Here is an 11,675-nt window from a genome sequence, read left to right as displayed (position 1 = left end):
GGCAGGACTTGGCGGCTGGGGGCGGGGCCTACAAGGAGGCGGGGCCGGCGGGGGCGGGGCCGGTCTCGGCTTCTTTTAGGGACCCGGCGCTCGTCGCCCTCAGTCCGGCTCAGCTCCGGCTGGGAGCTGTGGGTTTGGCGGTGCGGTAGCGGTCCCAGCGTCTGTCCCGCCGGCCGGAAGGTCGCGGCACAGCCGCAGGAAGGTGTCGGAGGGCGGTTCCGCCGCGCGGCGGGCGCGCCGCCCACATGGCGGCCATCAGGGCGCTGCAGCAGTGGTGCCGGCAGCAATGCGAGGGCTACCGCGACGTGAACATCTGCAACATGACCACGTCGTTCCGCGACGGCCTGGCCTTCTGTGCCATCCTGCACCGCCACCGGCCCGACCTCATGTAAGTCCTGCCTGGCGCCCTTTGACTCCTCTGCTGTTCCCCTGGGCGCCGACACGGGCGGGGAAACTGAGGCCCGGGCGGCTCGGGGATGGGGAGCCGAGGCGTGGGACTGGGCAGGCACAGCCCACCGTGCAGCCCCCCGAGGCTGTCCCCAGTGGCCTCAGTGTGCCCGGACACCGAGTGCAGCTGGGCCAGAGCCGTGGCATCCCCCGCCCGCCGGCTGAGTCAGACGTGACTCAGGGCGGTTCCTGGGCCCTGGCTTCAGTCCAGTCCCCCTCTGTGTCCCTGGGAAAGGCCAGCAGAGCTGCCTCTTTGGGCCCTCCGAGGCTCTCACTGCCCAGGGGCATGGCCACCAGATGGGGTCCCTGGATACCCCTCGTGTGGGCACTGAGCTTCCCCCAGCCTGTTCAAGCCCCTGGGGGGATGCGGCTAGGGCCACTGTGGGGGAGCGGCCAGTGCAGGGCAGGAAGCCCCCAGACCCCATGTGCTGCTGCCAGCCGGGCCTCTGATGCCCCGGGTGATAGGGCCCGAGATGGAGAACAGCCCCCATCTCTGGGAGCAGCAGGAAGTTGCAGGGGATGAGGACTAGGCTGTCTCCCCCCAGGAGGGTCTTGGCGTGTGTAGCTGGGCAGCTGGCCCTGCCCATTGCTGAATCTTGGCCCGAGCCTGGACCTGCTCCATCGTTTATTTACTCAGCAAACACTCTTTGGCTAAATGACTGGGACCAGGCTTGCTGGGAGAGATCTGTGTGTCGGGGCTGGGGGCCAGAGGCTCAGGAAGGGGGGGCCCTCAAAGGCCACCTGCAGCCCAGGCACCTTCTGGGCAAAGCATTCTCCTGAGTGTGTTTTTGGTGGGAAGGTTTCGGGGTTGGGAGGAGCCACAGGCAGCACCTGGGGCCTCTGTCAGGCCACAGCTGTGCAGACCAGAGAACTGAGGCTAAGAGGAGGGGTCCTTGCTCAGGTCACACAGCCCCAGCCCGTTGTGCAGATCCGGGGCTCCTCCCCTGTGCCCCTGGACGCTGTCCCGCCAGTCCCACTCTCTGCAGGAAGCTGGGGTCTTGAGCAACAGCCTCAGCCCCTGCCCTGAGGTTGTGACATGCATTTGTGGAGCCGCCAGGGGCCTCTGTGTGGCCTTTGGGCAGCAGCCACTCTCCCTCGCCAGGAACGTGCCTCTGTTGCCCTTGCAGGCAGAAGATGCTGGGCACAGGGTGCGTGCTTCCATATAGAAAGCCTGATGCTGAGCTTTGACGGAGAGGGCCAGGGACCCGGAGACTGGGAGAAGGACCCGGAATGGGGAGGAAGGCAGGTGAGACCCCACCCCCGGGGCTGCAGGGTCCTGGATGAGGCTGGCTGGTGGCCAAGCCCAGGCATCCAAGCTGGGGCCAGACTGAAAAGCCTTCGGGGCAGGGAGAGGCGTTGCCGGCGGCTACTGACCACCAGCTTCATGGATCACTGGTGTCGCCGGAGATTTGGGGCCCTCTAGTCCTGGGGAGCTTCTCTCTACTCCCTGCCAACTCAGATGTGCCTGTGTGCAGTGCCCAGGGGTGAGCACAGGTGCAATGTGCATGCACTGGCACAGTGGTCGCTGTGTATCTCCTCAGTGCACTCACAGTTATTGAGCACCTGCTGTGTACCCAGCACTGAGTCCTTTGCCAGTTCCCCTCAGCCTCCAGATGCAGGGAGCAGTGTTCCGGTCACAGAGACAGACAGGGAACAGGTAAATGAATAAAAGCCCAGGGTGGCTCCAGAGAGTGCAGAGGCCAGAACAGGAAGGAGGCGGGAGAGAGACAAGGCCCTCTGCCCCCAGCTCCGGTGGGTGTGGAGTTGCCCAAGCTGTGGCTGACTTGGTTCTGTCCCAACTGGACTGTCAGCTCCAGAGGGTGGGGGCTCTGTTTTGTTCACTGCTGCGTCTCCGGTGCCTGGAACTGGGCTCGGTAGATACCAGCACAGGGTTGGAGCTCTGCAGATAAGGGCCTTTCCGTTGGGGCTCAGTAGATACGGTAGGAGCTTAGTAGGTGCCCATGTGCAGAAGGACAGAGGAGAAGGCCATGTGCCCTTGGAGGCAGAGATCAGAGAGGTGCAGCCACAAGCCAAGGGTGTCCTGGGCTGGAAGAGGCAGGAAGGACCCTCTCCGAGAGTGCCCTTAGGCAGCAAGGCCCAACCCACACCTTGACATCCAGCCTCCAGAGCCGTGAGGAAACAAATTCCTGGTGTTTTAAGCCCCGGAGTTTATGGCAATTTGTTACCGCAGCAGGAAGAAGCTAGTACAGGCTTCCATGGGTGTTGGGGCATGGGGGCCTCTGCAGACCTTGGCTGATGGAAAACCCGGAGTGTCATGGGGGTTGGGCGTGCACCAGGGTGTGGGGACACGTGCTCGTACGGGTGCCTAGGCCCTTTGCTTTTATTCCAGAGTTGGAGTCTCGCTGTGTCGCCCAGGCTGGAGTGCAGTGGCACCGTCTTAGCTCACTGCATCCTTGAACACCTGGACTCAAGCAATCCTCCCACCTCAACCTCCCAAGTAGCTGGGACCATGCCTGGCTAATTTTCTTATTTTTATTTTTATCTTTTGAGACGGAGTTTCACTCTTGTTGCCCAGGCTGGAGTGCAATGGCACGATCTCGGCTCACCGCAACCTCCGCCTCCCAGGTTCAAGCAATTCTTCTGCCTCAGACTCCCTAGTAGCTAGGATTACAGGCATATGCCAACACGCCCGGCTAATTTTGTATTTTTAGTAGAGACGGGGTTTCTCCATGTTGGTCAGGCTGGTCTCAAACTCCCGACCTCAGGTGATCCGTCCGCTTCAGCCTCCCAAAGTGCTGGGATTACAGGTGTGAGCCACCGCGCCCGGCTGATTTTCTTATTTTTAATTTAATTTAATTTTATCGATTTATTTATTTATTTGAGACAGATTCTCGCTCTGTCGCCCAGGCTGGAGTGCAGTGGTGCGATCTCAGCTCACTGCAACCTCTGCCTCCCAGGTTCAAGTGATCCTCCTGCCTCAGCCTCCCAGGTAGCTGGTGTTACAGGGCTGCACCACCACACCCGGCCGATTTTTGTATTTTTTGTAGAAGTGGGGTTTTGCCATGTTGGCCAGGCTGGTGTCGAACTCCTGACCTCAAGTGATCCATCTGCCCGCTTCAGCCTCCCAAAGTGCTGGGGTTATGGGCGTGAACCACTGCATCTGGCCTGTGTCTGGCTACTTTCACTCAGCATATCGTTTCTTTTTTTAATTGAGAGGGGGTCTGGCTATATTGCCCAAGCTGGTCTTGAACTCCTGGCCTCAAGTGATCCTCCTGCCTCAGCCTCCCGAAGCGCTGAGATTACAGGCGTGAGCCGCCGTGCCTGGCCCCTGGCTCTTTGGATGTGCCTGCCTCTGTGCCTTCATCACCCCCATCCTGTGCCCTCAGCCTCTGCTCCCTGCCGTGCCTCTGGATGAGGTGGTGGCTGGGGTGGGGGTCTCCTTGTGCAGCCCTCACCTGTCCCTCCTGTCCCCAGTAGTTTTCAGGAAGGGAGGAAACACGTGTGAAGGACAGGCACAGACCGGTTGTCCTCTCAAGGCAGCTCTGAGGTCAGACTCTGTGTGAGGCCCCGCCCTCCCCACCTCATTCCCCTCTCCTTCCAGTGAAGACCCCTTGACAGCAGAAGGGTGGACGTCCTGTCTCTGTGTCTGTAGCTCTGCCACCAGGAAGTCCGTCCCTTTGTCTGGCCTTAGTCCTTCCTGCTACACGCAGAGTGCGCTTCCGCTTGGCCCTCAGGGGAGAGCAGCTGTGAAGGAACCAGCTCGGGCGCCAGGCCAGCCAGGTGGGGCACCCGGGCTCCTGGTTCTGCCTCTGCCCCACCGACCCCAGGTGGAGGGGGCGGGGATCTGGGCGTTCCTGTGTACCATGTTCCGGCTCCTTGAGCCACGTGTGACCACACTGGGGAGCCCCACAGACACAGAGAGGTGTCCGTGAATCTCCGCTTTACAGCCAGGAAACAGGATCGCCCAGCCACGCCAACCAGGAGGTGGCAGGGTGGGCGGGTCCCCTGCCTGGTCAGCCTGCCTGTGCCTGCCTGCCCCGTCTCACCTGCGGCTGTGGGTTCTCTGCAGCCAGGCCTCAGGGCGCCTGCCCCCAGGCACTGTTTCCATACTGGTGTCACAGGGCAGCCGGGCAGCCAGGTGAGCTCAGAAACCACCCAGAACAAACAGCCCCACCTGCCGCCTTGCCTCCCTCAGCCAGTCAGCCTGTCGGGGCTGGAGCGGCTCTGCCATGGGCTGGCTCCTTTCACTCCTGGGCCCAAGCAGGTCTCCAGGCACAGCCCTCAGGCAGATGGGGCAGGGGGCACAGCGTGTCTGGGCTGGAAGGGAGCGGGGCTGGAGGGAGGGCAGGCGTTTTGTGTGGCACAGGAAGCCGTCCAGCAGGTGGGAGAACATTGCTGGCCTCCTCCTTGGGGTTCGTGGCTGGGGGCATTTGTCGGATTTGTGGCCAGGCCTTGGGAGGGTGTTGTGAAGTTGGGTCTCTGCTGCACCCTCAGTTCCAGTCCCTTAAACTTTCCCTGGTCCCTGCAGCTCTGGAGGCCGGCTCAGGGCTGGGCCAGGAAGTGGGGGTGTCTGGGGCGGCCGCTGTGTAGTGCATGGAGCCCTCCAGCAGTGGCTCCCAAGGGTGGCGGGGCTCCCCGAGACACCACTATTGTTGGGGGCCACAGGAGAGACTCACACAGAGGCCCCCACCCAGAAGCTCCCAGGCAGTGCCCTCACTTCCTGGGCCGGAGCCGAGGGTAGGCTGACCTCCCCTCCCACGCGGGGCTGGGTCAGCAGGAAGCTGCTTGTGGACACAGGCCTTCTGTTCCTGCCCCAGGGCCTGTAGCCAGACCTCTGTGGCCGCCTCTGGCCGGAACCCTCCATGATGGACGAGGGAGGGGTCTGCCTGTCCACCTACTGCAGGGGGACTGCCCAGGGCCCCACACTTTCCTTCCAGAGGCCCAGTGTGTGAGGTGGGGGCTCTGCGGCCTCCCCTCCCCAGTCGTCACGGCCCCCTGCCTACCCCCTCCTCTCCTGAGCTCTGCCTGGCCATGTCCTTGCTGTCTCTGAGGTTTGCTCCTTCCCCGAGTCCCCTCTCTGCCATCCCGACTGTGCCGTCTGGTCCCTGTCTCTCTTGGGCCTCCCTCCACCATCTCCGTCGGGGTCTTCGTCTCTGTCTTCAGCCCTGTCTGTCCGCCTGCCTCTCCCCACTCCTTCTGCTCCCTTTTCCGTGGGATTCTCTCCTGATGTGCCTCGGCTGGGGCTCCTTCCCTTCCAAGTCCCGCACCCCCCTGCCCTCCCCACTCCATGGCCGAATCTTGTTCCAGGAAGTAAACAGTGTGATGTCGGCCACCCAGGAATTTGGAGGGGGGTATACATTCCCAAGAGCCCCCAGAGGCGCCGGGGCAGAGGCCGGCTGGACTCCATGGGCTGAAGTGGATGGTCATGGGTCAGTTAGAGGGGTGGCGGGGGCAGGTGTGGCCGGGCAGGGGCACGCACGGCGGAGAGTTGCCCAGGGCAAATCTTGTGACCAACACACAGACTCAGCAAATTCATTCATTCAGCCAGTGTTGAAAGAGTAAGTTACTGCCACAGAAGTCTCACCAAGCACAGAACAAATGCATCACAAGCATTTATAGGGCACCAACTGTGTGCCTGGCCCCACGCTGTGTGTCTTGGAGCCGGGCCATGGTATACCTGATTGTAATTCTGAGGCTTCAAATAGGAGCAGATTAAATCCCGGAGGGTGCCGTGTCTCGGAGGTGGGCAACCCGCAGCCCCCATCCCACAGCCCGCAGGTTTGCAGCGGTGGCTGGGGCTGTGTCCCGGTTCCGGCCGTCTCACCATGGGCAGCTGGTCACCTGCTGAGTGGGGGGAAGCTGATGCATTTTTGTCCAGCAGGGGCAGGGGTGTCCACCTGCTTGAGCTGCCCTCGCAAGGTCCCCCAAGCGGGCGGCTTCAACAATGGAAGGTGTCCTCCGGCAGTTCTGCAGGCCAAAGTCCCGGATGGAGGTGTGGGCAGGGCTGGGCCCTCCTGGGGGCGGGAGGGAGGATCTGCCCGGCCTTTCTCCTTGGCTCTGCCGTCTTCGCCCTGTGCCTTCACATCCTCTTCCCTGTCAGCGTGTGTCTGCATGCACATTGCCCTTTTATGAGGACACCAGTCACGGGACCAGGGCTCCCCGCTAAGAACCCTGTTTGAATTCTTTTATCTCCAAAGGAGACAAAATGAATTCTCTCACCTCCAGAAAGACCCTGTCTCCAAACAAGGTCACGTGGGGGAATTGGAGGTTAGGGCTCCAATGTGTCATTTTCTTGGGAGGCTCCTGGAGACACCAGTGGGGTCTCCACCTGGCAGTCTTGGTGGGGCTTGCGAGACGGTTCTGGCTGGCGATTTCGGCCAGCATCGGGCCTCTGAGCTCAGCTGCTCGGGGCCCTGGAGTGTGAGCTCAGGGACGGCAAGGTGCATCTGGGGAGGGCCTGGTCAGTGCATCGGGCGGAGCACGGGAAAAGCTGTTCTGCGCCGGGAGTGTGGAGCCATGGTCTGGAGGCTGCAGGGCCGGCCCTGGGGAAGGAGCTTGGGGCAGGACGGGTGGTGGCTGTGGGACCGGCCAGGGTGGTGCAGCCCAGTTGAAGAGGCCTCAAACGCCCAGAATGCAGCTTGAACCTCTTCCTGAGGCCGCGGTGGTTGAACTAGCAGCCCAGACCTGCTCACTGTGCGGGCACTGGCTTTGATGTGCCCAGAGGGCCTGGGGTGCCCTGATCTGCCTGGAGCTCTGAGAGCCTGACTGTGGGTCTGGGGGGTGAGATGGCCCTGCAGGGAAACCCACTGGACAGAGCCGCTGCCGGCCCCTGGGGTGGACGGAAGCAAATGCGGGAGGCAGACGGCCTCCTCCTCCTGCTTGTTTAGAGAAAAAACAGACTTGTGACACTGGCCTCCCAGCCGTCGGGGCATTCTTTCCGGGGACACGGCCGCTTTGGTTGGTGACCCTGAGGAAGGTCTGCAGAAGAGCTTGAGCTTTCAAAGGGCTGGGGGCGGGGAGAGAGGGAGGGAGAGCCGGCTCCTAAGCCCTGGGGGCTGAGGCTGAGGCCCAGCATGGCTGCAGAGTCCCTGGGCATAGACAGCCACCCACATGCCCTTGAGTCACACCCTATCCAGGGACAAGCCCAGGCAGACAGAGGCGTCGGCCCAGGCCCGAGCAGATGGAAACCCCTTTCCCTGCCACTGAGCCCAGGGAGGGGACTCCTCATCATCCGTCCACCTGGAGAGGAGTCCACGCCCCCTCTTGTCCTGTGTGCAGAAGCTCCGCCTGTGCAGACGGGTGGTCCTGCCGTCTGAAACCTGTTATCTGGGAGGGGGTCCAAGCTGGAAACAGTGGAGGGTTCCCAAGGATCCCAGCAGATTGATGGACGGCAGGGCTGGAGGCAGATGGGGCGGGGGCTTCCTAAGGAAGGAGGTGGGCAACCTGCAGCCCCCATCCCACTGCCCCCTCCCCACCGCGTGGCTGCTGCCCAGCCTCAGTTTCCCCATCTGTGAAACGGGTGAAATGGGCTCACTGTCCAGGCCTCGGAGCGTTCTTATGGGGGTCAGGGCCAGGCAAGGGCTGTGCAGGCTGGGCTCAGAACTAGGCTGCCCAGGCCACGTGGCCACAGGGGTCTCAGCCCCCACTTCTCCGTTTGAGACCTGCCTGGCCTTCCTGTTTGCTGCAGCTACGGCCGTCAGATTCGCCACCAGGAGCTGCAGTTGTCCTCCCAGACAGGGAGACTGAGGCCCTGAGACTGAGGCTGGCCGGGGTCAGACATGCAGGCTGGGGTGAGGCAGGACACGGCTTGCAGCCCCAGCTCCCTCTGTGGGGCCAGCAAGCTTCTGGAACAGTCCAGTTCATGCTGACGTGGTAGCAGCTGCTGTCTGGGACCCCACAGGCAGCAACGTGGACAGACGGGTCACGATCACTATATTTTTGTTTTTCTGAGACGGGGTCTCACTGTTACCCAGGCTGATCTCGAATTCCTGGGCTCAAGCGATCCTTCTGCCTTGGTCTCCTGAGTAGCTGGGACTACAGGCGTGAGCCACTGTACCTGGCTTCCAGATCACGATTTAACCAACTCTCCCTCCCAGAAGCCGCAGCCCGTGCTGGGAGCCTGGTGGTTTTTGTCAGAGGACCTGGGGCTGGGCTGGGGCCTCCTGTGTGGGATCTCGGTGTGTTTTCTGCCCAAGGCATCCTCCCAGGGTGCCCATGAGGAGTCCCAGGACCAGCTGGAGGTCACGTGAGGCTGTCCTCTTGGGGTCCCCAGGAGGGTCCTGCTGTCCAGGCTGGCCGGGGACCTCATCTCGGGAACTTCCTGGGACCCTTGCATCCCTGTGGTCTAGTGTGTGAGTCGGGGGTGAGGCTGGGCCCTCGCTGAGCACCTGGGAAGGCCACTCCACCACCCAGAGAGAACCATGTAACCTCAGTGGCCTTGGCGGCTGTCTCCCCACTGTGTGACCTGGGGCAGGTCCCCGAGCCGCTGTCTCTGTGAGATGTGGACATAACCGGTATCTGCCCCATAGGTCGGCTGTGAGCCTTAGGTTGGTATTTGTGAAGCGCTGAGAAGGGCACCCTTCACTGCAGGGTGAACAGAAGTCACCCCTTCCGACAACAGAAGCGATGATGTGTGGGACAAGGCGGATCCGGGCCTGTCTTGCCCTCGGGGGCAGCGTGGCCGGCCCTCTCTGCATACGGCACCATCCCTGCCCTGGGAGCCTCTTTCCTCGGTTCCCTGTGGTCCTCCGGGGATATCAGGCTTCTGCGACCCGCCTGGTCACCAAGCGTTGTGACGGGAGGAGCCCCCTCCTAGCTGAGCTGTGCTGGACTGCCCTGGGCTGGTGACCTCACCTCCCAGGCCTGCTTCCTGCTACCTCTGACTGTGGCAGGAGCACTGGTGAGGGGTGGCCTGTCCAGGGCACAGGAGGTGAAGCTGGGGCCGTCTGATGCCGTACCATGGTCCCAGCAGCGTCACCGTGGCCGGAGCAGGGCCGGGAGCCCGGGCCTGTGCCCACCTGTGTTCCTGTGCCACCTCATTCCTTCACAGCCCCCCATCCTGGCCTCAGTTTCCCTGTTTGGGCAAGATGACCTTTGAGGCCCTCCAGCCCCTCCCTTCGTGGACTCTGAGCTGCTTTGGACACCATGTTTTTATCTTCCAGAAACTTCAGTGCTCTCAAGAAGGAAAACATTTATGAAAACAATAAACTGGTGAGTGGCCCCTGCACCGGCCCATGTCCTCCTTCCCCACCCCGGCCTCACAGCTGGCTTAGCCGGCCCGCTGAGCCCCACCCACGTCCAAGGGACCGAGGGACTCCCCCCAGGCCCTGCACCTGCCTTGGGAGTCTTGCCTGGGACATGGGGGCTCCCTGACCAGCCCTGCAGCGTGTCCTGGGCTGGGTGACCCTAGAGTTCTAGAAATAGCCTCTTATCTTGGCACCCAGGGCATACTGGTCCCCTCTTTTCCTCAGTTGGGGAGCAAGGTGGCAGGAGGTGGCTGAGGACCCTACTTCACTGCGGGGGGCTCAGCCCAGTCTGCCCCAGGCAGAGCAAGGGCCTGGGGGTGGCTGTGAGGGGCCATGGATGGGTCCCAGTGGGCCAGCTGCCACTCCCACCACATGGGACCTGCCTTCCGGCCCTGCCAGGATTCCAGTCCTGCCCTGCCCGCCCCAGCTTCCAGGCCCTTCCCTGTGTGCAGCCTCAGTTTCCCTGCTGCAGAATAAGCTCCACGCTCCCTCGTGGGCAGAGGCACCGGCAGACTCACTACGCGCCTGCAGGCGTGTCTTGTGCTGTGCCAGGCAGGCCCCGGCCATGTCCCTGCCCCGGAGCTGGCCTTCAGCGGGGACAGCGGTCAGCACTGAAGACACAGTCATACCTGCCCGGCCGGCACTGCCCTGCTCAGCACAGGGACAATTTGAATTTAAGCTTTAACTTAATTAAAATGAACTAGAATTACAAGTTCACGGTGAAACCTCGTCTCTACTAAAAATACAAAAATTAGCAGGGTGTGGTGGTGTGCACCTGTAATCGTAGCTATTCAGGAGGCTGAGGCAGGAGGATTGCTTGAATCCGGAAGGTGGAGGTTGCAGTGAGCTGAGGCTGCGCTCCAGCCTGGACGAGAGAGTGAGACTCTGTCTCCAAAAAAAAATAATAAATAAAGGGAAATAAATAAACAAGTCCAGTTCCTCAGGTGTGCCGGCCACACTTCCCATGCTCACAGCCATGCCTGGCCAGCGGCTGCTGGGCTGAACAGCGTGGGCTATCGTGTCCCTGTCTCAGCCTCTAGTGGCCCCCACCTGTTGCCTGGGAGCACTGACATGGTGACCTTTGTGTCCCTTCTGGCCCTCGGGGAGGGCTCAGCAATGTCAGCCCTGCCTCTGGAGGGAGCTGTTTCAAGACCGCATAAGTCTGGGTTGGGTGGGGCCCGGGATTCTCCCAGTGAGGGGCAGGATCCCCTGAGGTTTCACCTGGGCAGGGCCTTGAGCGCCCACGGGCCTGGCGACCTCAGTCCTGTGCGGATGGGACCATGATCCCCACCGCAATGATGGGTAAGCTGAGGCTGGGAGGCCACGCGAGCGGGGCCCAGCTCCGGCCTCGAACCCACGCCTCTTTGGGCTCCAAGACTGTGTCTTTGAGTCAAGGTGAGCTGGGGCCTGGAGGAGGAGGAGGGAGCTCCCAGCTGCCCCGCTGACCCCCTCCCACCTCCCGCAGGCCTTCCGCGTGGCGGAGGAGCACCTGGGCATCCCAGCCTTGCTGGATGCCGAGGACATGGTGGCCCTGAAGGTGCCCGACCGGCTGAGCATCCTGACCTATGTGTCCCAGTATTACAACTACTTCCACGGCCGCTCCCCCAGTGAGTCCCTGCTGCGCCCGCCAAGCCAGGCAGGACCAGGCCCCCCACCCCTGGCCCGGCTCCCAGGCCCATGGACTTTTTAGGGTCCATGCCCAGCCCCCCCCAAGAATGGCCCCTGGCATGGGCACTGGGGCTGTGCACTGGCTGTAAAGCAGCAAGAGGCCTTGCTGGGTGCCCCCCACCTCTAACCCCAGCCCTGTGCAAAGCCCCAGGCTGTGTCTTCACCAAGAGGGACCGGGGCCCTCGTCCTGCTGCAGGCGAGCTGCCCCCGCTGCTTCCCCGAGGTGCCAGGTGCACCAGCAGCTCCTGCTGCCCCGCCCCTCACTGGGCCTCAGTTTGCCCATCTGGACCCCTGAGCTTCTGTGCCCACTGGGGTGGCTTGGCCAACCAGGGGCAGCTCCTGGGCCTGCCTTCA

At 62.3% G+C, this 11,675-nt stretch overlaps 1 protein-coding gene across 7 annotated transcripts in view; it reads left to right on the top strand.

Annotated features, from left to right (window-relative positions):
* Positions 1-69: 69 nt before the first annotated feature.
* MICALL2 (MICAL like 2) overlaps positions 70-11,675 on the top strand; it is a 31,815-nt gene continuing 20,209 nt past the window's right edge. For 6 of the 7 annotated variants that reach the window (XM_030800878.1, XM_030800877.1, XM_030800881.1 and 3 more), the window contains exons 1-3: positions 70-388; positions 9,570-9,618; positions 11,119-11,260. In XM_030800878.1, coding sequence (XP_030656738.1) covers positions 246-388; positions 9,570-9,618; positions 11,119-11,260 — 334 coding nt within the window. In that variant the 5' untranslated portion in view covers positions 70-245. Of the gene's footprint in view, positions 389-1,574; positions 1,694-9,569; positions 9,619-11,118; positions 11,261-11,675 lie in introns of all 7 variants that reach the window. The other variant, XM_030800879.1, reaches the window with a different exon arrangement.

Source organism: Nomascus leucogenys, chromosome 20 (genome assembly GCF_006542625.1).
Source record: "Nomascus leucogenys isolate Asia chromosome 20, Asia_NLE_v1, whole genome shotgun sequence".
In the NCBI taxonomy this organism is placed as follows: Eukaryota; Metazoa; Chordata; class Mammalia; order Primates; family Hylobatidae; genus Nomascus; species Nomascus leucogenys.
The sequence above is the reverse complement of the archived record's forward strand: the minus strand, read 5'-3'. Positions and strand labels throughout refer to the sequence as shown.